This window comes from Leucoraja erinacea, unplaced genomic scaffold, assembly GCF_028641065.1.
Source record: "Leucoraja erinacea ecotype New England unplaced genomic scaffold, Leri_hhj_1 Leri_850S, whole genome shotgun sequence".
In the NCBI taxonomy this organism is placed as follows: Eukaryota; Metazoa; Chordata; class Chondrichthyes; order Rajiformes; family Rajidae; genus Leucoraja; species Leucoraja erinaceus.
The window spans coordinates 2,501-29,027 of NW_026576785.1; the positions used below are offsets into that span (position 1 = coordinate 2,501).

The 26,527-nt window shown below is 47.1% G+C and overlaps 2 protein-coding genes across 4 annotated transcripts; both read right to left on the minus strand.

The window, feature by feature from the left end:
* Nucleotides 1-537: 537 nt before the first annotated feature.
* On the minus strand, nt 538-26,527 carry LOC129694905 (uncharacterized). 3 transcript variants are annotated; one of them, XM_055631660.1, is made up of 9 exons: nt 26,452-26,527; nt 25,250-25,285; nt 20,654-20,965; nt 13,134-13,166; nt 10,526-10,618; nt 7,701-7,728; nt 3,888-3,919; nt 1,389-1,426; nt 538-891 (listed from the first exon to the last, which is right to left on the minus strand). In XM_055631660.1, exons 1-9 carry the CDS (start codon nt 26,483-26,485, stop codon nt 754-756), a joined length of 744 nt encoding a protein of 247 aa, XP_055487635.1. In that variant the 5' UTR covers nt 26,486-26,527; the 3' UTR covers nt 538-753. The 3 variants fall into 3 exon arrangements, with proteins under 3 accessions (XP_055487635.1, XP_055487637.1, XP_055487636.1); XM_055631662.1 differs by lacking the exon at nt 1,389-1,426; XM_055631661.1 differs by lacking the exon at nt 25,250-25,285 and having other exon boundaries at nt 26,452-26,514.
* LOC129694906 (clarin-1-like) lies at nt 16,093-17,915 on the minus strand. Its single transcript, XM_055631663.1, has one exon. The coding sequence runs from the start codon at nt 17,368-17,370 to the stop codon at nt 16,672-16,674; it is 699 nt and encodes a 232-aa protein (XP_055487638.1). The 5' UTR covers nt 17,371-17,915; the 3' UTR covers nt 16,093-16,671.

Here is a 26,527-nt window from a genome sequence, read left to right on the forward strand (position 1 = left end):
CTCTCTCTATCTCTCTCTCTCTCTCTCTCTCTCTCTCTCTCTCTCTCTCTCTCTCTCTCTCTCTCTCTCTCTCTCTCTCTCTCTCTCCCTCTCTCTCTGTGTCTGTCTGTCTCTCTCCCGTTCTCTCTCTCTACCATGGAAGGCATCTACAGAGAGTGGTGGACAGTGGCTGTTCCATCACTGGTGCTGACCTCTAGATGGAGATGTAGGATGTCGTGCCAGGGTTAGGAGAAAACAATCTCCCTGTCGATGGAACCAAGACAATGGAGCCGGCCGTGGACTTCAGTTCCCAGTTTGCAATGACCAGGCCCAGCGGGATACACATCGTGACAACTCCCTATTCCTAGCAACTCCATATCGCCGACAACTTCCCCTGGACCTATGACCACATTGAAGAGACGACCAAGAAACTAGTTAAGTTCAGAGATACACTGCGGAAACAGGCCCTTCAGCCCACCGAGTCTGTGCTGTCCAGCGATCGCCCGTTCACACAATAGTTTAGTTTAGAGATACAACACTATCCACACACACACTGGGGACAATTTATAATTTTACTGAGGCCAATTAACCAACAAACCCGCACGCACGTCTTTGGAGTGTGGGAGGAAACCGAATCACCCGGAGAAAACCCACGCAGGTGACGGGGAGAACGTGCAAACTCCGTACAGATGGCACTGTAGTCAGGATGGAACCCGGATCTCTGGTGCTGTGAGGCAGCAACTCTACCGCTGCACCACCATGCCGCCCATCATCCTACAGTTCCTTGAAGGTTATGAAATATGGTTTTGAGTTTGACCCATTCTCCGTGTCTGCCGATTCATTCCGATACTCCGAATTCTGATTGGCGTCGTAGAGATCGTCCGCTCCATTTTCCCGAAGATTTCCCAAATCCTGAAAGAGACAAGATTAGAAATCGGTGGGATTGAAATGCAGGGATACAGCACGGAAACAGGCCATTCGGCCCAATTTGCCCACACCGGCCCCATCTACACTAGACCCACCTGCTGCCCGCGTTTGGCCCATATCCCTCCAAATCTGTCCTATCCATGTACCTGTCTAAGTATTGTGATAGTCCCAGCCTCAACTACCTCCTCCGGCAGCTCGTTCCAAACACCCACCCTCTGTGTGGAAAGGTGAGAGAGAGGTGGGTGGAGATTTAATAGGAACCTGAGGGGCAACTTTTCCAGGTGGTGGGTGTATGGAACGAGCTGCCGGAGGAGGCAGGTGTAACTAGCATTGATGGGGCATATTGGCCGGTGTGGGCAAGTTTGGCTCAAGGGCCTGTTTCCACATTGTATCACTCTATGATTCTAGGTCATGGCACACTAGACCACTAAGTCTTCAACTCTAATAATTACAAAAATATCTATTGGTATGGAGATACTTACTCTCGAAAACCTGAAGGATTGTCTAATGCTGATGGTATCTGTTGGACATAGAAATATAGTTTACATAGAAACATCGACAATAAGTGCAGGTGTAGACCATTCGGCCCTTACAGCCAGCGCCGCCATTCACTGGGATCATGGCTGATGATCCCCAATCAGTACCCCATTCCTGCCTCCTCCCCATATCCCTTGATTCCATTAACCCTAAGAGCTAAATCTAACTCTCTCTTGAAAACATCCAGTGAATTGGCTTCCACTGCCTTCTGTGGCAGAGAATCCCACAGATTCACTACTCTCTGGGTGGAAAAGTTTATCCTCATCTCAGTCGTAAATGGCCACAGATTCACAACTCCCTGGGTGGAAAAGTTTCTCCTCATCTCAGTCCTAAATGGCCGACCCCTTATTCTTACCCCTGGTTCTGGACTCCCCCAAAATCGGAAAAACATTTTCCTGCATCTAGCCTGTCCAATCCTTTGACAATTGAATATGTTTCTGTAAGATTCCCTCTCATCCTTCTCGATTCCAGAGTATACAAGCCTAGTCGACCCATTCATTCAGCAAATGACAGTCCCGTCATCCGGGAATTAACCTGGTGAACCTACGCTGCAGGAATGTCCTTCTTCAAATTAGGGGACCAAAACTGCACACAATACTCCTGGTGTGGACTCACTAGGGCCCTGCACAACTGCAGAAGGACCTCTTTGCTCATATACTCAAATCCTCTCACTGGTACAGGTTTAAGTTCACAAGTTCATGTGATAGGAGCAGAATTAGGCCATTTGGCCCATCGAGTCCACTCCACCATTCAATCATGGCTGATCTACCTCTCCCTTCTAGATGGGGCATGTTGGCTGGTGTGGGCAAGTTGGGCTAAAGGGCCTGCTTCCACACTGTATCACTCTATGACGTGCAGATGGGGCCTAGTTTGGGCTGAAGGAAGGGCCTGTTTCCACAGTATCACCATATGACTAATGTAGTTGGGCCATGTTGGCCGTTATAACCATATAACCATATAACAATTCCAGCACGGAAACAGGCCATCTCGGCCTTACAATTCCGTGCCGAACAATTATTTCCCCTTAGTCCCACCTGCCTGCACTCATACCATAACCCTCCATTCCCTTCTCATCCATATGCCTATCCAATTTATTTTTAAATGATACCAACGAACCTGCCTCCACCACTTCCACTGGAAGCTCATTCCACATCGCTACCACTCTCTGAGTAAAGAAGTTCCCCCTCATGTTACCCCTAAACTTCTGTCCCTTAATTCTGAAGTCATGTCCTCTTGTTTGAATCTTCCCTATTCTCAAAGGGAAAAGCTTGTCCACATCAAATCTGTCTATCCCTCTCATCATTTAAAAGACCTCTATCAAGTCCCCCCTTAATCTTCTGCGCTCCAGAGAATAAAGACCTAACTTATTCAACCTATCTCTGTAACTTAGTTGTTGAAACCCAGGCAACATTCTAGTAAATCTCCTCTGTACTCTCTCTATTTTGTTGACATCCTTCCTATAATTGGGCGACCAAAATTGTACACCATACTCCAGATTTGGTCTCACCAATGCCTTGTACAATTTTAACATTACATCCCAGCTTCTATACTCAATGCTCTGATTATAAAGGCTAGCATACCAAAAGCTTTCTTTACCACCCTATCTATATGAGATTCCACCTTCAAGGAAACTATGCACGGTTATTCCCAGATCCCTCTGTTCAACTATATTCTTCAATTCCCTACCATTTTCCATTTACGTCCTATTTTGATTTGTCCTGCCAAGGTGTAGCACCTCACATTTATCAGCATTAAACTCCATCTGCCATCTTTCAGCCCATGTTTCCAAATGGCCTAAATCACTCTGTAGACTCTGTATCACTCTGTAGACTTTGGAAATCCTCTTCATTATCCACAACACCCCCTATCTTGGTATCATCTGCATACTTACTAATCCAATTTACCACCACTTCATCCAGATCATTGATGTACATGACAAACAACAAAGGACCCAACACAGATCCCTGAGGCACCCCGTTGTGGGCAAGTTGGACCGTAGGGCCTGTTTCCACACTGTATCACTCTATGACTAGTGTAGATGGGGCATGTTAGCTGGTGTGGGACTAGTGTAGATGGGGCATGTTGGCTGGTGTGGGACTAGTGTAGATGGGGCATGTTGCCAGTGTGGGCCTAGTGTAGATGGGGCATGTTGGCTGGTGTAGTACTAGTGTAGATGGGGCATGTTGCCGGTGTGGGCCTAGTGTAGATGGGGCATGTTGGCTGGTGCAGTACTAGTGTAGATGGGGCATGTTGCCGGTGTGGGCCTAGTGTAGATGGGGCATGTTGCCATTGTGGGACTAGTGTAGATGGGGCATGTTGGCTGGTGTGGGACTAGTGTAGATGGGGCATGTTGATCGGTGTGGGCAAGTTGGGCCGTAGGGCCTGTTTCCACACTGTATCACTCTATGACATGAATACACTCACCAGTTTACTGGCGGACTTACCAGTTCTTGCTCGGCTTGTCCAAAAATGATTTCTGGATGAAGAAAAACACTGATCATACAATGGCATGTTGATATCCAAGTACAAGATGAGGACATGATTTAGGACTTTTATTGGAATGAACTGCTGATGCTGGTTTACACTAAAGTTAGACACAAAATGCTGGAGCAACTCAGCGGGACAGGCAGCACCTCGAGAGAGAAGGATTGGGTGACATTTCGTGTTGGAGTAACATAGACAATAGGTGCAGGAGTGGGCCATTCGGGCCTTCCAGCCTGCACCGCCATTCACTGTGATCATGGCTGATCATCCCCAATCTGTACTCAGTTTCTGCTTCCTCCCCATATCCCTTGATTCCGTTAGCACTAAGAGCTATATCTAACTCTCACTTGAAAACATCCAGTGAATCGGCCTCCACTGCCTTCTGTGGCAGAGAATCCCACAGATTCACCACTCTCTGGGTGGAAAGGTTTCTCCTCATCTCAGTCCTAAATGGCCACAGATTCACTGCTCTCTGGGTGGAAATATTTCTCCCCATCTCAGTCCAAAATTGCCGCAGATTCACAACTCTCTGGGTGGAAAGGCTTCTCCTCATCTCATGCTTTCCCGAGCCCCCATTTGCCGTGATGGTATTTCAGTCTCAGTCACAGAGGCTGACGTCAGAAAATCCTTCAGAGGGATGACCCCCGAAAAGCACCTGGTCCTGATGGTATACCCGGTCATGTTCTAAAAACCTGTGCAGACCAACTGGCGGGAGTTTTTACGGACATTTTCAACCTCTCACTTCTGAGGTCTGAGGTCCCCACCTGCTTTAAAACGGCATCAATTATACCAGTGCCCAAGAAGAGTAAGGTGACGTGCCTCAATGACTATCGACCAGTGGCACTAATGCCGGTGGTGATGAAGTGCTTTGAGAGGTTGATCATGGAGCAAATCAACTCCTATCTCGACAAAAACCTGGACCCACTGCAGTTCACTTACCGCTACAACAGATCAACGGTGGATGCGATCTCGCTGGCACTCCACTCCGCACTGGACCACTTGGACAACAAAAACTCATATGTCAGGCTGTTATTCATCGATTACAGCTCGGCATTGAACACAATCATCCCCTTCAAACTGGTTACCAAACTCCCAGAACTGGGTCTCTGCGCATCCCTCTGCAATTAGATCCTCGACTTCCTCATTCACAGGCCACAGTCTGTTCGTATTGGTGGAAATGTGTCAGCCTCAATAACAATCAGCACGGGAGCACATCAAGGCTGCGTGCTCAGGCCCCTGCTGTACTCACTCTATACTGATGACTGCATAGCAGGTCACAGTGTGAACACCATCATCAAATTCGCTGACGCCACCACTGTTGTGGGACGTATCACTGATGGGGATGAGTCAGAATATAGAAGGGAGATCGAGCAACTGTCCATATGGTGCCAGTGCAATAACCTGGCCCTCAACACCAGCAAAACCAAGGAACTGATTTGGAAGGGGTGGGATGAGGACCCATAGTCCCGTTTATATCAACGGGCCGATGGTTGAAAAGGTCAAGAACTTCAAATTCCTGGGCGTGCACATCTGTGAAGATCTCTCCTGGTATGAGAAAACTGATTATAAAGAAAAAGCAATTATAAAGAAAGCACATCAGCGCCTCTACTTCCTGAGAAGATTACGGAGAGTCGGTTTTATCAAGGAAGACTCTCTCTAACTTCTACAGGTGCACAGTAGAGAGCATGCTGACCGGTTGCATCGTGGCTTGGTTCGGCAACTTGAGCGCCCAGGAGAGGAAAAGACTACAAAGAGTAATAAACACTGCCCAGTCCATCATCGGCTCTGACCTCCTTCCATCAAAGGGATTTATCGCAGTCGCTGCCTCAAAAAGGCTGGCAGTATCATCAAGGACCCACACCATCCTGGCCACACACTCATCTCCCCGCTACCTTCAGGTAGAAGGTACAGGAGCCTGAAGACTGCAACATCCAGGTTCAGGAATAGCTGCTTCCCCACAGCCATCAGGCTATTGAACTCAACTCATACAAAACTCTGAACATTAATAGCCCATTGCACCTTATCTGTTTATTTGTTTGTGGGTGTATATATATATTCAATGGTATATGGACACATTGATCTGTTCTGTAGTCATGCCATCTATAGTCTGTTGTGCTGAAGCAAAGCAAGAATTTCATTGTCCTATCTCGGATACATGACAATAAACTCTCTTGAATCTTAAATAGCCACAGATTCACAACTCTCTGGGTGGAAACGTTTCTCCTCATCTCAGTCCTAAATGGCCACAGATTCACAACTCTCTGGGTGGGAAACGTTTCTCCTCATCTCAGTCCTAAATGGCCACAGATTCACAACTCTCTGGGTGGAAACGTTTCTCATCTCAGTCCTAAATAGCCACAGATTCACAACTCTCTGGGTGGGAAAGTTTCTCCTCATCTCAGTCCTAAATTCCTCAGTCCTAAAGATTCATAACTGTGGAAATGTTTCCCCTTATCTCAATCTCAAATGGCCACAGATTCACAAATCTCTGGGTAGAAAATTTTCTCCTCATCTCAGTCCGAAATGGCCGGCTCCTTATTCTTAAACTGTGACCCTTGGTTCTGGACTATCCCAACATCAGGAACGTGTTTCCTGCATCTAGCGTGTCCAATCCCTTAATAATCTTATATGTTTCTTTAAGAATCCCTCTCATCCTTCTAAATTCTAGTCAATATAAGACCAGGCCACATTTTGAATATTGTGAGCAGTTTTGGGCCCCGTATCCTAGGAAGGATGTGCCGGCTCTGGAGAGGGTCCAGAGGAGGTTTACAAGAACCATCCCAGGAATGAGTGGGTTAACATACGATGAGCATTTGTCGTCACTGGGCCATAGGGAAAGCAAGGGTTAAATTAGAGAAGTCAATGTTCATACCGTTGGGTTGTAAGCTGTCCAAGCTATATATGAGATGCTGCTCCTAAAATGTGCGCTGGGCCTCACTCGGTATCTCTCCACATCACCGTCTATACCTCTTGTTTCCCTCTCCCATGACATTGTGTGAAGAAGGGTCTCGACCCGAAACATCGCCCATTCCTTCTCTCCAGAGATGTTGCCTGTCCCGCTGAGTTACTACAGCACTTTGTGTCTATCTTCAGTGTAAACCAGCATCTGCAGTTCCTACCCACACAGGTAGATGGATAGATAGGTATTTTAAAAATGTATAAAAAGGAGAGAGAGAGAGATGCTGCCTGACCCGCTGAGTTACTCCAGCACTTTGTACCTGTCCACGTTCTCCACAGAGATGCTGCCTGACCCGCTGAGTTACTCCAGCACTCTGTGTCTTTTTGTCTATTAACCGGATTCTGCAGTTCTTTGTGTCAACATTTTGGACCCAAGTTCACCATATTTGACAGGGTAGAGTTGCTGCCTTACTGCGCCAGAGACCCGGGTTCCATCCTGACTCCGGGTGCTGTCTGTACGGAGTTTGCACGTTCTCCCCATGACCAGCGTGGGTTTTCTCCGGGTGCTCCAGTTTCCTCCCACACTCCAAAGACGTGCGGGTTTGTAGGTCAATTGGCTTCGGTAAAGATTGTAAATTGCCCACAGTGTGTGTGTAGAATAGTGTTAGTGTGCGGGGATCACTGGTCGGCACGGACTCAGTGGGCCGAAGGGCCTGTTTCCGCGCTGTATCTCTAAACTAAACTAGTGTGTGAGCGGGCGATCGCTGGTCGGCACGGACTCGGTGGACCGAAGGAAGGGCCTATTTCCACACTGTATCTCTAAACTTAAGTGATTTTATAGCGAGGGTCTTTGTTAAGTTATAATGATCACTAACCTGTAATTTGTATCCCTTCTGTACTTTGCTGAAAACGATGAGAAAAGTAGATTTATTTAGTATTTAAAGTCAAATTGGACTATTTATTTCACACTGACCTTTCTGTCCTGGGCCTCCTCCATTGTCTGAGTGAGGCCCAACGTAAATTGGCGGAACAGCACCTTCTATTGCCAGCATTTACTTCGAGAGGGCTTGTACACAAAAACAAGGCCGCAACTGATGAGGCTCGACAAGGCGCTGGTCAGGCCAAATTTGGAGTATTGTGAGCAGTATTGGGCCCCGTATCTGAGGAAGGATGTGCCGGCTCTGGAGAGGGTCCAGAGGAGGTTTACAAGAACCATCCCAGGAATGTGTGTGCAACGTACGATGAACGTTTGTCGGCGCTGGGCCTGTACTCGCTGGAGTTTAGAAGAACGGGGGGGGAGCACCTCATTGAAACTTCACTGAATAGTGAAAGGCCTGGATAGAGTGGATGTGACGAGGATGTTTCCACTAATGGGAGAGTCTAGGACCAGAGGGCACAGCCCCGGAATTAAAGGATGTTCCTTTAGGAAAGAGATGAGGAGGATTTTTCGAGGATGTAACTTATAGAGTGGATAAGGAAGAACCAGTGGATGTGTTATATCTGGACTTCCAGAAGGCTTTTGACAAGGTCCCACATAAGAGATTCGTATGCAAACTTAAAGCACACGGTATTGGGGGTTCAGTATTGATGTGGATAGAGATCTGGCTGCAGACAGGAAGCAAAGAGTCAGAGTAAGCGGGTCCTTTTCAGAATGGCAGGCAGTGACTAGTGGGGTACCGCAAGGCTCAGTGCTGGGACCCCAGCTATTTACAATATATATTAATGATTTGGATGAGGGAATTGAATGCAACATCTCCAAGTTTGCGGATGACACAAAGCTGGGGGGCAGTGTTAGCTGTGAAGAGGATGCTAGGAGGCTGCAAGATGACTTGGATAGGCTGGGTGAGTGGGCAAAGGCATGGCAGATGCAGTACAATGTGGATAAATGTGAGGTTATCCACTTTCGTGGCAAAAACAGGAATGCAGACTATTATCTGAATGGTGGCCGATTAGGAAAAGAGGAGATGCAACGAGACCTGGGTATCATGGTACACCAGTCATTGAAAGTAGGCATGCAGGTGCAGCAAGCAGTGAAGAAAGTGAATGGTATGTTAGCATTCATAGCAAAAGGATTTGAGTATAGAGCAGGGAGGTTCTACTGCAGTTGTACAGACCACACCTGGAGTATTGCGTACAGTTTTGGTCTCCTAATCTGAGGAAAGACATTCTTGCCATAGAGGGAGTACAGAGAAGGTTCACCAGACTGATTCCTGGGATGTCAGGACTTTCATATGAAGAAAGACTGGATAGACTCAGCTTGTACTCACTAGAATTTAGAAGATTGAGGGGGGATCTTATAGAAACTTACTAAATTCTTAAGGGATTGGACAGGCTAGATGCAGAAAGATCCTTCCCGATGTTGGGGAAGTCCCAGAACCAGGGGTCACAGTTTAAGGATAAGGGGCTGAATGGCCTGCACCTATTTTCTATGTTTCTATGAATTTCTTTAGCCAGAGGGCGGTGAATCTGTGGGACTCGTTGCCACAGACGGCGGTGGAGGCCACAAGTCAGTGGATATATTTAAGGCAGAGATACATAGATTGTTGGTTAATGCCGGTGTCAGAGGTTATGGGGAGAAGGCAGGAGAATGGGGTTAGGAGGGAGAGATAGATCAGCCGGGATTGAATGGCGGAGAAGACTCGAAGGGCCAAATGGCCTAATTCTGCTCCAAGAACTTATGAATTTAAACCAATGTTCCTATCCGTGAACCTATCAAAATGTTTCTTATGCGTTGTTTAAGAAACCAGCCTCAACTACCTCTTCCGGCAGCTCGTTCCTTACACCCACCACCCTCTGTATGAAAAAATATGCCCCTCAGATTCCTATTCAAATTTTCCCCAGCCCTGCCCCAACCTCTCCATGTAGTTCAGGCCCCTCAAGTCCCGGCAACATCCTCGTAAGTTAATGGTTTTTGAAACATAGAAAAATACATGCAGGGTTAGGGTTAGGGTTAGGGTTAGGGTTAGGGTTAGGGTTAGGGTTAGGGTTAGTGTTACGGTTAGGGTTAGGGCCATTCGGCCTTTTGAGCCAGCACCACCATTCAATGTGATCACACAATACACAATCAGTACCCCGTTCCTGCTTTCTCCCATATCTCTTGCTTCCGTTAGCCCCAAGATCGAAATCTAACTCTCTCTTGAAAGCATCCAGTGAATTGGCCTCCACTGCCTTCTGTGGCAGAGAATCCCACAGATTCACAACTCTCTGGGTGGAAAAGTTTCTCCTCATCTCAGTATTAAATGGTCACAGATTCACAACTCTCTGGGTGGAAACGTTTCCCTCATCTCCGTTCTAAATGGCTTACCCTTTATTAAACTGTGTGGCCCCTGATTCTGGACTCCACAAACATCGGGAACATGTTTCCTGCCTCTAGCATGTCCAAACCCTTAATAATCTTAATGGTTTCGATAAGATCCCTCTCATTCTTCTAAATTCCAGTGTATACAAGCCCAGCCGCTCCATTCTTTCAACATATGACAGTCCCACCATCCCGGGAATTAACCTTGTGAACCTACGTTGGGCTCCCTCGATGGCAAGGATGTTCATCCTCAAATTTGGAGACCAAAACTGCACACGATACTTCAGGTGTGGGCTTACTAGGGTCCTGTACACCTGCAGAAGTACCTCTTTGCTCCTATACTCAACTCGTCTTGTTATGAAGGCCAACATGCGTTCTTCACTGCGTGTAGTCTGCACTTACCGATCTTTCTGTAAAAATACCAGACGACTGTAATAGTAATCACCACCATAATGATGCCACCAGCCACAAAGGCAACCCAGGTCCAGACATTCTCTGTTTAAAAAAACAAGAAACAGGTAGAAAGATAGAAACATAGACAATAGGTGCAGGAGTAGGCCATTCAGCCCAAACCAACACCGCCATTCAATGTGATCATCCCCAATCAGTACCCCGTTCCTGCCTTCTCCCCATATCCCTTCCTTCTGTTAACCCTAAGAGGTAAATCTAACTCTCTCTTATCTTATCTTTCTCACTCCCTCCCCCTTTTGGTTATTTTCCCTTTCCCTCTATCCATCTCTCGTTCTCTCTCATCTTCTCTCTCATTCAATCTCTCACTCTCACTCTCTCATAGTCTCTTTCTCCCTCTCCCCCTCTCATTTCCTCTCTCTCAATCACTCTCATTCAATACCTCTCTCTTTCCTTTTCTCTGATTCAATCTTTCTCTCTTTCCCTCTCGCTCACTCTCTCATTTTCTCATTCAATCTCTCTCTCTTTCCGCTCTCTATCTCATTCTCTCTCCTCCCGATCTCTCTCTCTCATTTTCTATGTCATTCAATTTCTTTCTCCTTATCGCTCTCTCTCTCATTCACTCTCTCACCCATTCTCTCTCTCCTTTTCCCACTCTCTCTCTCATTTTCTCTCTCATTCATTCTTTTTCCTTCTCTCTCCATCTTTCACTCTCTCTCTATCTCTCCATCTCTCTCTCTCTCTCTCTCTCTCTCTCTCTCTCTCTCTCTCTCTCTCTCTCTCTTTCTCATTCCCATTCTCTCCCTCCTCATCTTTCTCATTCTTCGTTTATCTCTCTCTTATCAGCCATTCACGGAGTCACAGAGTGATACAACATGGAAACAGGCCCTTCGGCCCAAATTGCCCACACCAGCAAACATGGAATGGTTGATAGAATTTAACACAATGTCAGCTATAGCATATTAGGACGTCTAACAAGGGCAGGAACTACACAATAAATGGTAGTGCTCGGGGGTAGTGTTGTAGAGCAGAGGGATCTAGGAGTACAGGTGCATGGTTCATTGAAGGTCGAGTCGCAGGGTAGATAAGGTGGTCAATAAGGCTTTGGGCACTTAGGCCTTCATCAGCCAGAATATTGAGTCTAGAAGTTGGGAGGTCATGTTGCAGTTGTACAAGACGTTGGTGAGGCTGCATTTAGAGTATTGTGTTCAGTTCTGGGCACCGTGTTACAGGAAATTTGTCTTCGAGCTGGAAAGGGCGGCAGAGAAGATTTACGAGGATGTTGCCGGGACTCGAGGGGCCTGAGCTACAGGGAGAGGTTGGGGCAGGGCTGGGACTCTATTCCTTGGAGCGCAGGAGGATGAGGGGTGATCTTATAGAGGTGTACAAAATCACCAGAGGAATAGATCGGGTAGACGCACAGAGTCTCTTGCCCTGAGTAGGGGAATCAAGGACCCGAGGACATGTGTTTAAGGTGAGTGAGGCCGGGGTGGGAAAAATTGAACAGGAATCTGAGGGGCAACTTTGAGGGGAAACCTCATTGAAACGCCAACGAATAGTGAAAGGCCCGATTGAGTGGATGTGGAGAGGATGTTTCTAGTGGGGGAGTCTAGGACCAGATGGCGCAGCCTCAGAATTAAAGGATGTACCTTTAGGAAGGAGATGAGGAGGAATTTCTTTAGCCAGAGGGTGGTGAATCTGTGGGATTCGTTGCCACAAGTCAGTGGATATATTTAAGGCAGAAATAGATAGATTGGTGATTAGTGCGGTTGTCAGGGGTTATGGGTGAAGGCAGGAGAATGGGGTTAGGAGGGAGAGAAAGATTGGCCATGATTGAATGGCAGAGTAGACTCCATGGGCCAAATGGCCTAATTCTGCTCTGAGAACTTAGGGAGAGAGAGAGGGGGGAGGGGGGAGGGGGGGGGAGGGAGAGGGAGGGAGAGAGAGGGAGGAAGGAAGGGAGAGGGAGGGGAGAAGAAGGAAGAGAGTGAGAGAGGGAGGAAGGGGAGGAGGTAGGGGGAGATTATCGAATGGCGGATGGGCCACTGGAACTTATGAATTTAAACCTATGTTTCTCTCCAAGTCCCTGTCTAAATGTTTCTTAAGTGTTGTGATAGTCCCTGTCTCAAATACCTCCTCAGGCTGCTCGTTCCATACACCCATCACTCTCTGTGTGGAAAAGTTGCCCCTCAGGTTCCTGCCCACCCCTCTCATCTTAAATCCATGTCCTCGAGTCCTCGATTCCCCTACTCTGGGCAAGAGACTTTGTGCGTCCACCCGATCTATTCACCTGGTGATTTTGTACACCTCTATAAGATCACCCCTCACGCTACTGAGCTCCAAGGAATAGAGTCCCAGCATGAGAGGGGAAGGATGAGAGGGTTTGAGATTTCCATTCTAAATGGCCGACCCCTTATTCTTAAACTGTGGCCCCTGGTTCTGGACTCCTCCAACATGTATCCTGCCTCTAGCGTGTCCAAACCCTTAATAATCTTATATGTTTCAATACGATCCCCTCTCAACCACTCCCTGTAGCTCAGGCCCCTTGAGTCCTGGCAATATTCTGACAAACAGACAGATTTGAACGATATTTGCATTTCACCTGGTAAACTTGGCTTCTCAGATGAGTCTTTATCTGAAAAAGTAAAACAGGAATTATGAAATAGACATAGAAATAGAAACATAGGCAATAGATGCAGGAGTAGGCCATTCGGCCCTTCGAGCCTGCACCGCCATTCAATATGATTATGGCTGATCATCCAACTCAGTATCCTGTACCTGCCTTCTCTCCATACCCCCTGATCCCTTTAGCCACAAGTGAAGAAGGCGAATGGTATGTTCCTCCGTGCTCCTATACTCAAATCCTTTTGCTATGAATACTAACATACCATTTGCTTTCACACTGCCTGCTGCACCTGCATGCCTACTTTCAATGACTGGTGTACCATGACACCCAGGTCTCGTTGCATCTCCTCTTTTCCTAATCGGCCACCATTCAGATAATAGTCTACTCTCCTGTTTTTGCCACCAAAATGGATAACCTCACATTTATCCACATTATACTGCATCGGCCAATCATTTGCCCACTCACCCAACCTATCCAAGTCACCTTGCAGGCTCCTAGCATCCTCCTCACAGCTAACACAGCGACCCGCCAGTTTTGTGTCATCCGCAAACTTGGAGATGTGGTTTAGTTTCATTTCTTAGTTTACTTCAGAGATACAGCGTGGAAATAGGCCCTTCGGCCCACCGAGTCCACGCCGACCATCGAACACACGTTCACACTAGTTTGCTATTATTGTATTGTATTGTATTGTATTGTATATCTTTATTGTCATTTCCTGAGTATTCGCATACCCAGAGGAAACAAAAAAACGTTGCTCAACCAGTGTCCATTCAGTGTGCATGAAAAATAAATAGAAATAAAAAATACATGTATCATGAACAAATTTAACACTCTACTAAACATTCAACAGGCGTTCCGACCGGCAGCGGCACAACAATGGCTCTGCTGCAGTGTGTCCAGGTTGGGGGTTTGTGCGCGATACTTGGCAGGGGGCAAAGTCCATTTAGCAGTCTTATAGCCTGTGGGAAGAAGCTGAGGAGCATCCTGCTGGTTTTGCAGCTAATGCTCCTGTACCTCTTCCCAGATGGCAGGATGGAGAAAATGTCATGCGATGGGTGGTAGGGGTCTTTGATGATGGAGATGGCTCTGCTGATACATCTCTTCCTGTATATGTCCAGCAGGAAGGGGAGTGGAGCACCAATAATCCTGCTGGCGGTCTTCACTATCCTGTCTAGTTGGTGCCGTTCGTACGCCTTGCAGCTCCCGAACCAGGAAGTGATGCCGTAGGTCAATGTGCTCTCGACAGTCCCCCTATAAAAAGTCCGTAGGTGTGTAGTGGGGAGGCCTGCTTTCCGTAGTCTTCGGAGAGGGTGTAGTCGCTGCTGGGCTCTCTTGACCAGAGCTGTGGTGTTGGCGGTGGACGTCAGGTCATCAGACAGATGTAGTCCTAGGAACTTCATGCTGCTGACCCTTTCCACATCAGCTCCGTCGATGTGCAGAGGTGTATGGTGTTGTTTCCCCGCCCTCCTGAAGTCAACCACCATCTCCTTAGTTTTTCCCACGTTAAGAATGAGGTTGTGGGATTTGCACCAACCTGTGAGCAGCTCCACCTCCATCCTGTACGCCGATTCATCATTGTCACTGATGAGACCCACCACTGTTGTGTCATCAGCGAACTTGTTGATGAAGTTGTTATTGAGTCTGGCAGTACAGTCGTGTGTCAGCAGACTAAACAGCAGGGGGCTTAGGACACAGCCTTGGGGTGAGCCAGTGCTCACGACTATGGTTTTTGATGTCCTACTGCCCACCCTGACTGTCTGCTGCCGTTGCGACAGAAAGTTCAGGACCCAGTTGCATGTGCCAGCATCAACCCCCAATAGCTCCAACTTCTCCACCAGCTGCTGCGGAATGATTGTATTGAAAGCAGAGCTGAAGTCTATGAAGAGGATCCTGGCATAGGTATTTTTCCGATCGAGATGTGACAATACGAGGTTCAGTGTTGTTGAGACTGCGTCCTCTGTGGATCGGTTGGCTCTGTAGGCGAACTGCAGTGGGTCTAGGTCGGCAGGTAGACTATTATCCCACTTTCACATCCACTCCCTACACACTAGGGGGCAATTTACAGAGGTCAATTCACCTACAAAATCTGCACGTCTTTGAGATTTGGGAGGAAACTGGAGCACCTGGTGGAATCCCACGTGGTCACAGGGAAAAATGTGCAAGCTCTGTACAGACAGCACCCGAGGTCGGGATTAAAGCTGACTTTTGATGCTCTGAGATAGCAGTTCTACCAGCTGCACCACTGTGCCGCCCATAACAACAATTACAACAAACTGATAACCAAGATTACACAGAATTACAACAGTTGATTGCAACAGTATCTTGTAGTCAGTCAAATTTGACCCATCAGCCAAACATTAGATTATTCAACCATCGCAAAAGAACAACTTTCTTCCCCAAGGGACTACTCTGGAACATTAGTCAGCTATACATTGGCATGTTTCATCATTATCTTCAAAGACAAGAGTACATACGTTATCTGAAGAAGGGTCTTGACCCGAAATGTCACCTATCCCTGTTCTCCAGAGATGCTGCCTGACCTGCCGAGTAACTTCAGCACTTTGTGACTTTTCTTGGAAACAAACTTTTGTAGTTCCTTGCATCTGCATCTCTGATGGATGTGGATAGACGATGTTTCGGGCCGAGACCCTTCTTCAGGCTCATTAGATAGGTGACATTATAGGTCAGGAGCTTTCTTCAAACTCATGGATGGACAATGTTTCAGGTTGGGACCCTTCTTCAAACTCATGATATGTAAACCCCAACTTTATATTTCACACCTCCTCTTCTTATCTGACACCTTTTGTCTCCATTTCACCTCCAGCCTTTGTCACTTACTTCACCCATCTTTCTATCAACCCACTTCCACACTTGTATCCACCTATCATTTGCCAAGGCTTGTCCCACCTCCAACTGATTTTCCAGCTTTCTCCCCCTCCCTCCCCCATTCAAATCAGGCTGAGGAGTAGTCCTAACTCAACATATCATCTTTCTATTCCCTCCCTAGATGCTGCCTGACCCGCTGAGTTCCTCTAGCCTACTTATGTTCCTTAGGTTTAGAGATACAGCTTGAAAACAGGTCCTTCTGTCCACCATGTTTGCACTGACTAGCAATCACCCCCGACACTAATTCTATCCTACATACCAGGAACAATTTACGGAAGCCATTTAACCTATAATCTGTACGTCTTTGGTACGTGGGAGGAATCCAGAACAACTAGAGGAAATCTATGTGGTCACAGGGAAAACGTACAAACTCCGTACAGACAGCACCCGTAGTCAGGAATGAGCCCGGGTCTCTGGCGCTGGGGGGCAGCAACTCTACCCCTGCACCACTGTGCCGCACATTAATTTCAACCCTGTGATGTGTCTTAGACACTTGCATGCTGCATTATCCAGAGGACCAGTTCATATACACTTCAGGATGGTCAGAATCATCAATCCATAAACATCAGGCTATCCAGAGCTCAGGGGATGCGGAAATGTGACTGGGACGTTCTGGGGATAGAGAGGTTCAGTACATTAGGTCAACTCCCCCATCGCTCGAATTGGTGCTTTTTGACATCAAGAAAGGAAATTGGATTCCTATTGACCTTATGAGCAGTATGTTACTGCAGTGTATCATCGTGCATGCGAAGACAAGCCAGAAGGAATATCCAAACACTTCAGTGTATGTCTTGAAGACAAAGCTTTCTTCTTTGTAATTTGCAATTTTCTCAGACAGACGATGAATCTTCACTTCGGAGGTAAACAGGATCATCACCATAAAACCACACGAACATGCAATGGCATTCCAGAGGTATAAGCCCACAGGACCATGGAGGGTCTCGTAAGATCTTCCAAAAGCATTGAACATGAAGAATCCAGTGGCCACCAGCGCAAACACAATGGCTGCTGCAGCAAACAGTAGAACCAGTACGTGAAGACCTGCAGGTATGCCGTCCAAAAGGGTTGGAAAAAAGGTAATTTGGAAGTGTCGCCCGCCGAGAACACATTCTCGGAGTCTCTGGCCATGGAACATGCCGTAACTGATGGCCCCAATGAATTTGTGTAGCTCTGCTCCCGAGGCGTTGACAAGTTGCACGCCGGTCTTACACAGCAAGGTTCCTTCGACCCAGGACTGAGTGCCCAGAGCCACCAGGGCAGTCAAAACAGAGGCGAAGCTCAATAAAGCTCCTCCGGTGAAAATCACCCGCGTTTGCCTATCGGCCATCTCACCCCTCGCCTGCAAACTTTCCAAAACTTGTCACTTTACAGTTTAATCCTCAACTGTATCGAATATCGAGCTCCCTCTCAGTCCGCTACAAGAAGTCATTGGAAGAACATCTTTAAGCTGCTGGGTGCATGATGGAACAATTCAATAGCCCAGCTAAATTGTGCTGCTTGCAGACTTTCTAAACGAGTTTGCTGTCGCTAATTGTCCACAAGATCTCCCGACCTTCACGGGGTAACAACAAGAAGGGTTCAGGTTGCATCGAGAAACCTCTCTCTCAGATCATTAATATATATTGTAAATAGCTGGGGTCCCAGTACTGAGCCTTGCGGTACCCCACTAGTCACTGCTACCATTGTGAAAAGGACCCGTATACTATTACTCTTTGCTTGCTGTTTGCCAGCCAGTTCTCTATCCACATCAATACTGAATCCCCAATACCGTGTGCTTTAAGTTTGCATACTAATCTCTTATGTGGGATCTTGTCGAAAGCCTTCTGAAAGTCCAGGTATAACACATCCACTGGTTCTCCCCTATCCACTCTACTAGTTACATCCTCGAAAAATTCTATTCGTCAGACTATTTACCTTTCATAAATCCAACTTTGTCCAATGATTTCACCACTTTCCTAATGTGCTGCTAACCCATCTTTAATAACTGACTCTAGCAGTTTCCCCACTACCGATGTTAGACTAACTGGTCTGTAATTCCCCGTTTTCTCTCTCCCTCCCTTCTTAAAAAGTGGGGTTACATTAGCTACCCTCCAATCCTCAGGAACTACTCCAGAATCTAAAGAGTTTTGAAAAATTATCACTAATGCATCCACTATTTCTGCGGCTACTTCCTTAAGTACTCTGGGATGCAGCCTATCTGGCACTGGGGATTTATCGGCCTTTAATTCATTCAATTTACCGAACACCACTTCCCAGCCAACCTGGATTTCACTCAGTTCCTCCATCTCATTTGACCCCAGGTCCCCTGCTATTTCTGGCAGATTATTTAAGTCTCCCTTAGTGGAGACAGAACCAAAGTAGTTATTCAATTAGTCTGCCATGTCCTTGTTCCCGATGATCATCCCCAATGAGTACCCCGTTCCTGCCTTCTCCCCATGTACCCTGACTCCATTATCTTTAAGAGCCCTATCAAACTCTCTCTTGAAAGCATCCAGAGAACCGGCCTCAACCACCCTCTGAGGCAGAGAATTCCACACTCACAACTCTCTGTGTGAAAATGTGTTTCCTCATCTCCGTTCTAAACGGCTTACACCTTATTCTTAAACTGTGGCCCCTGGTTTTGGACTCCCCCAACATCGGGAACATGTTTCCTGCCTCCAGCATGTCCAATCCCTTAATAATCTTTCAGTAAGGTATCCTCTCATCCTTCTAAACGCCAGAGTATACAAGCCCAACCGCTCCATTCTCTCAGCATATGACAGTCCCACCATCCCAGCAATTAACCTTGTAAACCTACGTTGCACTCCCTCAATAGCAAGAATGTCCTTCCTCAAATTTGGAGACCAAAACTGCACACAATACTCCAGGTGTGGCCTCACTCGGGCCCTGTACAACTGCAGAAGGACCTCTTTGCTCCTATACTCAAACCTCTTGTTATAAAGGCAAACATGCCGTTAACTTTTTAAGAAGGACTCGGTGGGCCGAAGGGCCTGTTTCCATGCTGTATTCCCAAACTAAACTAGTGTGTAAACGGGCGATCGCTGGTTGGCACGGACTCGGTGGGCCGAAGGGCCTGTTTCTATGCTTGCTATAAAGGCAAACATGCCAGTAACTTTCTTCACTGCCCGCTGTACCTGCATGCTTACTTTCATTGACTGATGTATAGCAGCTCTGGAGAACATGGATAGATGACGTTTCACAGAGTGCTGGAGTAACTCAGCGGGTCAGGCAGCATCTGTGGAGAACATGGATAGGTGACGTTTCACAGAGTGCTGGAGTAACTCAGCGGGTCAGGCAGCATCTCTGGAGAACATGGACAGGTGACATTTTGGGTCGAGACCCATCTTCAAATCATGAAAGCAAACACAAGGCTAGCATTTACTTCGAGAGGGCTTGTATACAAAGCCAGGGATGTAACATTGAGCTCGACAAGGCGCTGGTCAGACCACATTTAAACCATATAACATAACCATATAACCATATAACAATTACAGCACGGAAACAGGCCATCTCGGCCCTTCTAGTCCGTGCCGAATGTGACAAATAAACCATATTGTATTGTATTGTATTGTGCTCCCCTAGTCCCATATACCTGCACTCAGACCATAACCCTCCATTCCTTTCCCGTCCATATAACTATCCAATTTATTTTTAAATGATAAAAACGAACCTGCCTCCACCACCTTCACTGGAAGCTCATTCCACACAGCCACCACTCTCTGAGTAAAGAAGTTCCCCCTCATGGTACCCCTAAACTTCTGTCCCTTAATTCTCAAGTCATGTCCCCTTGTTTGAATCTTCCCTACTCTCAGTGGGAAAAGCTTGTCCACGTCAACTCTGTCTATCCCTCTGTCTATCCCTTTGGAATATTGTGAATAGTTTTGGGCCCCGTATCTGAGGAAGGATGTGCCGGCACTGTAGAGGGTCCAGAGGAGGTTTAGCAGAACGATCCCAGGAATGTGTGTGTTAACGTACGATGAGCATTTGTCGGTGCTGGGCCTGTACTCACTGAAGTTTAGAAGAACGGGGGGTGGGGGGGGGGGACCTCATTGAAACTTCACCGAACAGTGAAAGGCCCGGATAGAGTGGATGTGGAGAGGATGTTTCCACCAGTGGGAGACTCTAGGACCAGAGGGCACAGCCTCAGAATTATAGGACGTTCCTTTAGGAAGGAGGTGAGGGGGAATTTCATTAGCCAGAGGGCGGTGAATCTGTGGGATTCATTGCCACAGACGGTGGTGGAGTCCACAAGTCAGTGGATATATTTAAGGCAGAAATAGATAGGTTCTTGATTGGCATGGACTCGGTGGGCCGAAGGGCCTGTTTCCACGCTGTATCTCTAAACTAAACTAGTGTGTGAACGGGCGATCGCTAGTCGGCACGGACTCGGTGGGCCGAAGGGCCTGTTTCCGCGCTGTATTGCTAAACTAAACCAAACCACCGAGTTTGTAAACCAAACCATCAGTCTGTAGAAGGGTCTCGACCCGAAACGTCGCCCATTCCTTCTCTCCAGAGATGCTGCCTCACCCACTGAGTTACTCCAGCATTTCTTGTCTACCTTCGATTTAAACCAGCATCTGCAGTTCTTTCTTAAAACAAACCAACCTTACCTTTTACAATAAATTCCACTGGCTCGCTAAGTTCCGAAGTCATCCATCGTCCCAAAGTATTCGCCTGGTAGAAGCATCGATATGATCCTTGGTTCTCTGAAGAGATATTTTTGAAATGAAAAGTCGCTGTGTCTTCATCAGCGTTGAGAGTCTGTGTAACTTCAGAGATTAGTTGGTGGTATCGTTTGAGGTAAATTTTACTTGAAGTATATTGACCGGGGATTCTGCAGTCAATCCGACTGTTGTTGCCTTCCTCAAAGGGTCCGTTTGGCGTTAGAGTTATGGTAGGCCTCGGCAGCTCAGTCACGGTTCCTATCGAAGGAGAAGAGAGGAGCAGAATTGATATTTCGATGTGAGCATGCAGGTACAGTAGGCAGTGAAGAAAGCGAATTGCATGTTGGCCTTCATAACAAGAGGAGTTGAGTACAAGAGCAAAGAAGTCCTTCTGCAGTTGTACAGGGCTCTAGTCAGACCACACCTGGAGTATTGTGTGCAGTTTTGGTCCCCCAATTTGAGGAAGAATATTCCTGCTATTGAGGGAGCCCAGGTTAATTTCCGGGATGGTGGGACTGTCATATGCTGATAGAATGTAGTGGCAGGGCTGGAGTTTAGAAGGATGAGAGGATATCTTACTGAAAGATTATTAAGGGATTGGACACGCTAGAGGCAGGAAACATGTTCCCGATGTTGGGGGAGTCCAGAACCAGGGGCCACAGTTTAAGAAGGGGTAAGCCATTTAGAACGGAGATGAGGAACTTTTTCACACAGAGAGTTGTGAGTCTGTGGAATTCTCCGTTCCGGTTCTCTGGATGCTTTCAAGAGAGAGATAGATAGGGCTCTTAAAGATAGTGGAGTCAGGGGATATGGGGGAAGGCAGGAACGGGGTACTGATTGTGGATGCTCACAGTGAATGGCGGTGCTGGCTCGAAGGGCCGAATGGCCTACTCCTGCACCTATTGTCTATTCTTTATTTGGCCATTGAGCCAAAGAATGATACTCAAAAATGCATCGAACCATTCTGTAACAGGGTGTTATATCTATGGAACAAACGGCCAGAGTAGGTAGTTCATAATAACCATATTCATAATAATACTTCATTAGCCAAGTATGTTTTGCAACATACGAGAAAGCGTAGGTTTACGAGATTGATCCCTGGGATGGCGGGACTGTCATATGAGGAAAGATTGAAAAGACTAGGCTTGTATTCACTGGAGTTTAGAAGGATGAGGGGGCACCTTATAGAAACATATAAAATTATAAAAGGACTGGACAAGCTAGATGCAGGAAAAATGTTCCCAATGTTGGGCGGGTCCAGAACCAGGGGCCGCAGTCTTCGAATAAAGGGGAGGCCATTTAAGACTGAGGTGAAAAAAAACGTTTTCACCCAGAGAGTTGTAAATTTGTGGAATTCCCTGCCACGGAGGGCAGTGGAGACCAAGTCAATGGATGGATTTAAGAGAGAGTTAGATGGAACTCTAGGGGCCAGTGGAGTCAAGGGATATTGGGAGAAGGCAGGCACGCGTTATTGATAGGGGATGATCAGCCATGATCACAATGAATGGCGGTGCTGGCTCGAGGGGCAGAATGACCTCCTGCACCTAGTTTCTATGTTTCTATGTTGGGGGTTGAATGTCTCCTGGACAAGGATTACAATATTATTCTTTGGACGTTTACTTAGTAGATTTGTTTTGTCTTGTACGACGGTGGTGGGTTATTTGTTTTATTGTCGTAAATACTATTTTAATGTTTGAATAAATATTCTTGATTAAAAAAAAAACATGCCATTGGCTTTCTTCACTGCCTGCTGTACCTGCATGCTTAGTTTCATGATTGAACGGTGAAGTGGACTCCAGGGGCTGAATGGCCTGAGTTTTCACCTGGAACTAATGAACCAACACGGTCAAAATGTGAACAATAGACAACAGACAATAGGTGCAGGAGTAGGCCATTCGGCCCTTCCTGCTAGCACCGCCATTCAATGTGATCATGGCTGATCATCCACAATCAGTACCCTGTTCCTGCCTTCTCCCCATATCCCCTGACTCCGCTATCTTTAAGAGCCCTATCTAGCTCTCTCTTGAAATTATCCAGAGAACCTGCCTCCACCACCCTCTGAGGCATAGAATTCCACAGATTCACAACTCTCTGGGTGGAAAAGTGTTTCCTCATCTCCATTCTAAATGGCTTACCCCTTATTCTTAAACTGTTTGTGGCCCCTGGTTCTGGACTCCCCCAACATCGGGAACATGTTACCTGCCTCTAGCATGTCCAATCACTTTATAATCTTACATATTTCAATGAGATATCCTCTCATCCTTCTACAATAGTGTACAAGCCCAGCTGCTCCATTTTCTCAGCATATGACAGTCACGTCATCCCGGGAATTAACCTTGTAAACGTACGCTGCACTCAATCAATAGTGGAAACGGATGCAAAGAGCTCAAAGTGGGAAATTGTGTAACAGATTTCGTAATATTTCGTAATAAAAACTGTCAATGTCAGCTGCGTTCAATATTTTTGCCCAACTCCTCGTTCAAAAGACTGATTGAAAAAATGGGAACTGCAACTTCCATCTCACAGTAAAGAGTGCGTCACAGTGGTTCAACGGTAGAGTTGCTGCCTCGCAGCGCCGGAGATCCAGGTTCCTGTTTCCGCGCTGTATCTCTAAACTAAGCTAGTGTGTGAACGGACGATCGCTGGTCGGAACTGACTCGGTGGGCCGAAGGGCCTGTTTCCACAATGTATCTCTAAAGTAAACAAGTGCGTGAACGGGCGATCGCTGGTCGTAAATCCGCTTTCTTGCTGAACATAAGTTCATAAATTTTAGGAGCAGAATTAGGCCATTCGGCCCATCTAGTCTGCTCCACCATTCAATCATGGCTGATCTATCTCTTCCTCCTAACCTCATTCTCCTGCCTTCTCCCCATAACCCCTGACACCCGCACTAACCAACAATCTATCTATCTCTGCATTAAATATATCCACTGACTTGTAGCCTCCACCACCGTCGTCTGTGTCAATGAATCTCACAGATTCATCACCCTCTGGCTAAAAAAATTCCTCCTCATTTCCTTCCTAAAGGAACGTCCTTTAAATCTGAGGCTGCGCCCACTAGTCTGAGCGCAGGTATATGGGACTAGGGGAGATTATGTGTTCGGCCACGACTAGAAGGGTCGAGATGGCCGGTTTCCGTGCTGTAATTGTTATGTGGTTATATTATATGGTTATATAGCCCTAGACTCTCTCCACATCCACTCTATCCAGGCCTTTCACTATTCGGTGAAGTTTCAATCAGGTCCCTCCTCATTCTTCTAAACTCCAGTGAGTACAGGCCCAGCGCCGACAAACGCTCATCGTACGTTAACCCACTCATTCCTGGGATGGTTCTCTGGAGCCTCTCCAGAGCCGGCACATCCTTCCTCAGATATGAGGCCTTCTTAGAAAGACTAGGGAGAGTTGTTGGTGAAGTCCTGGTCAATGAACATTGAGGACTTGGTCTCAATGAGACATAGGTTCACAGAGTCCTAGATAGGTACAGCAGGCAGTGAAGAAAGCCAATGGCATGTTGGCCTTCATTGTGAGAGGAGTTGTGTATAGGAGCAAAGTGGTCCTTCTGCAGTTGTACAGGGCCCTGGTGAGACCACACCTGGAGTATTGTGTGCAGTTTGGGTCTCCAAATTTGAGGAAGGACATTCTTGCTATTGAGGGAGTGCAGCGTAGGTTCACCAGGTTAATTCCCGGGATGGAGGGACTGACATACACTGAGAGAAAGGGTCGACTGGGCTTGTACACTCTGCAGATTAGAAGAATGAGAAGCGATGTTATAGAAACATCCAAAATAAATAAGGGATCGGACAGGTTAGATGCAGGAAACATGGTCCCGATGTTGGGGGAGTCCAGAACCAGGGGCCACACACAGTTTAAGAATAAGGGGTCAGTCATTTAGGACTGAGCGAGCGGAGGAGAAACCTTTCCACCCAGAGAGTTGTGAATCTGTGGCCATTTAGGACTGAGATGAGGAGAAACCTTTCCACCCAGAGAGTTGTGAATCTGTGGCCATTTAGGACTGAGATGAGGAGAAACTTTTCCACCCAGAGAGTTGTGAATCTGTGGGATTCTCTGCCACAGAAGGCAGTGGAGGCTGATTCACTGGATGTTTTCAAGAGAGAGTTAGATTTAGCTCTTGGGGCTAACGGAATCTAGGGATATGGGGAGAAGGCAGGAACGGGGTACTGATTGTGGATGATCAGCCATGATCACAGTGAATGGCGGTGCTGGCTCGAAAGGACTGAATGACCTACTCCTGCACCTATTGTCTATGTTTCTCTGTTTCCAGAGTCATAGAATAATCAAATTGTGTCGGTGAACAATCTTCTGTTAAATAAAAACATATATACATATACAGATTCTCCTCATCTAAGTCCTAAATGGCCACAGATTCACAACTCTCTGGGTGGAAAAGTTTCTCATCTCAATCTTAAATGGTGGACCCCTTATTCTTAAACTGTGTGTGGCCCCTGGTTCTGGATTCCCCCGAATAGCAAGACAACATTTACATCTCATAACTAATATATCTTCTCGGCTTCATAAACTCACCTGTTCGAAGATATGCTGTTCCTTGACAAAGTTCACCTATTTTCAATGGGGAAAAAAATAATGTTACACAGAAATGATTTCCCAAGTTACTATGTAATCTGTTTCTGTAGCTATTGACATTTGTAACCCTCTCTCTCCCTTTTGCCTCTCCCTTCTCCCTCTCTCTCTACCCCTCTCTCCCCCTCACCCTCCCCCCTCTCTCTCGACCACAGTCTACAGATACAGGATAAAGGGAATAATGTTTGATGCGAGAGAGAGGAAGAGAGAGAGGGAGAGAGGTGGGGGGGGGGGGGGGGGGGGGGTGGGATGGGGAGAGAGAGAGAGAGGAGAGAGAGAGAAGGGAGAGAGAGAGAGAGAGGGAGGGGGGGGGGGGGGAGGGGGGGGGGGGGGAGTGGGGAGAGGGGGGGAGGGGAGAGAGAGGGGGAGAGGGGTGGGGGGGGGGGGGGGGGGGGGGGGGAGGGAGGAGGGAGAGAGGGAGAGAGAGAGAGGGAGAGTTTAGATTAGTTTATTGTCACGTGTACTGAGGAACAGTGAAAAACTTTTCATGTTGCGTGCTCTCCAGTCAGCGGAAAGATTGACAATAGACAACAGGTGCAGGAGAAGGCCATTCGGGCCTTCGAGCCAGCACCGCCATTCAATGTGATCATGGCTCATCATCCACAATCAGTACCCCGTTCCTGCCTTCTCCCCATATCCCCTGACTCAGCTATTTTTAAGAGCCCTATCTTGCTCTCTCTTGAAAGCATCCAGAGAACCGGCCTCCACCGCCCTCTGAGGCAGAGAATTCCACAGACTCACAACTCTCTGTGAGAAAAAGTGTTTCCTCTTCTCCGTTCTAAATGGCTTACTCCTTATTCTTGAACTGTGGCCCCTGGTTCTGGACACCCCCAACATCGGGTACATGTTTCCCGCCTCTAGCGTGTCCAAACCCTTAACAATCTTATATGTTTCAATAAGATCCCTTCTCATCCTTCTAAACTCCAGAATATACAAGCCCAGCCGTTTCATTCTCTCAGCATTTGACAGTTCCGCCATCCCGGGAATTAATCTTGTAAACCTACGCTGTACTCCCTCAATAGCAAGAATGTCCTTCCGCAAATTAGGGGACCAAAACTGTACACAATACTCCAGGTGTGGTCTCACTAGGGCTCGGTACAACTGCAGAAGGACCTCTTTGCTCTTGGACTCAACATTTAACTTACCAAATGTGAGAATTAAGAGGTGGAATTTCATCATGTGTCGATCTCAGACGAGTTTGGACGTCCCCCCCCCCCCCCC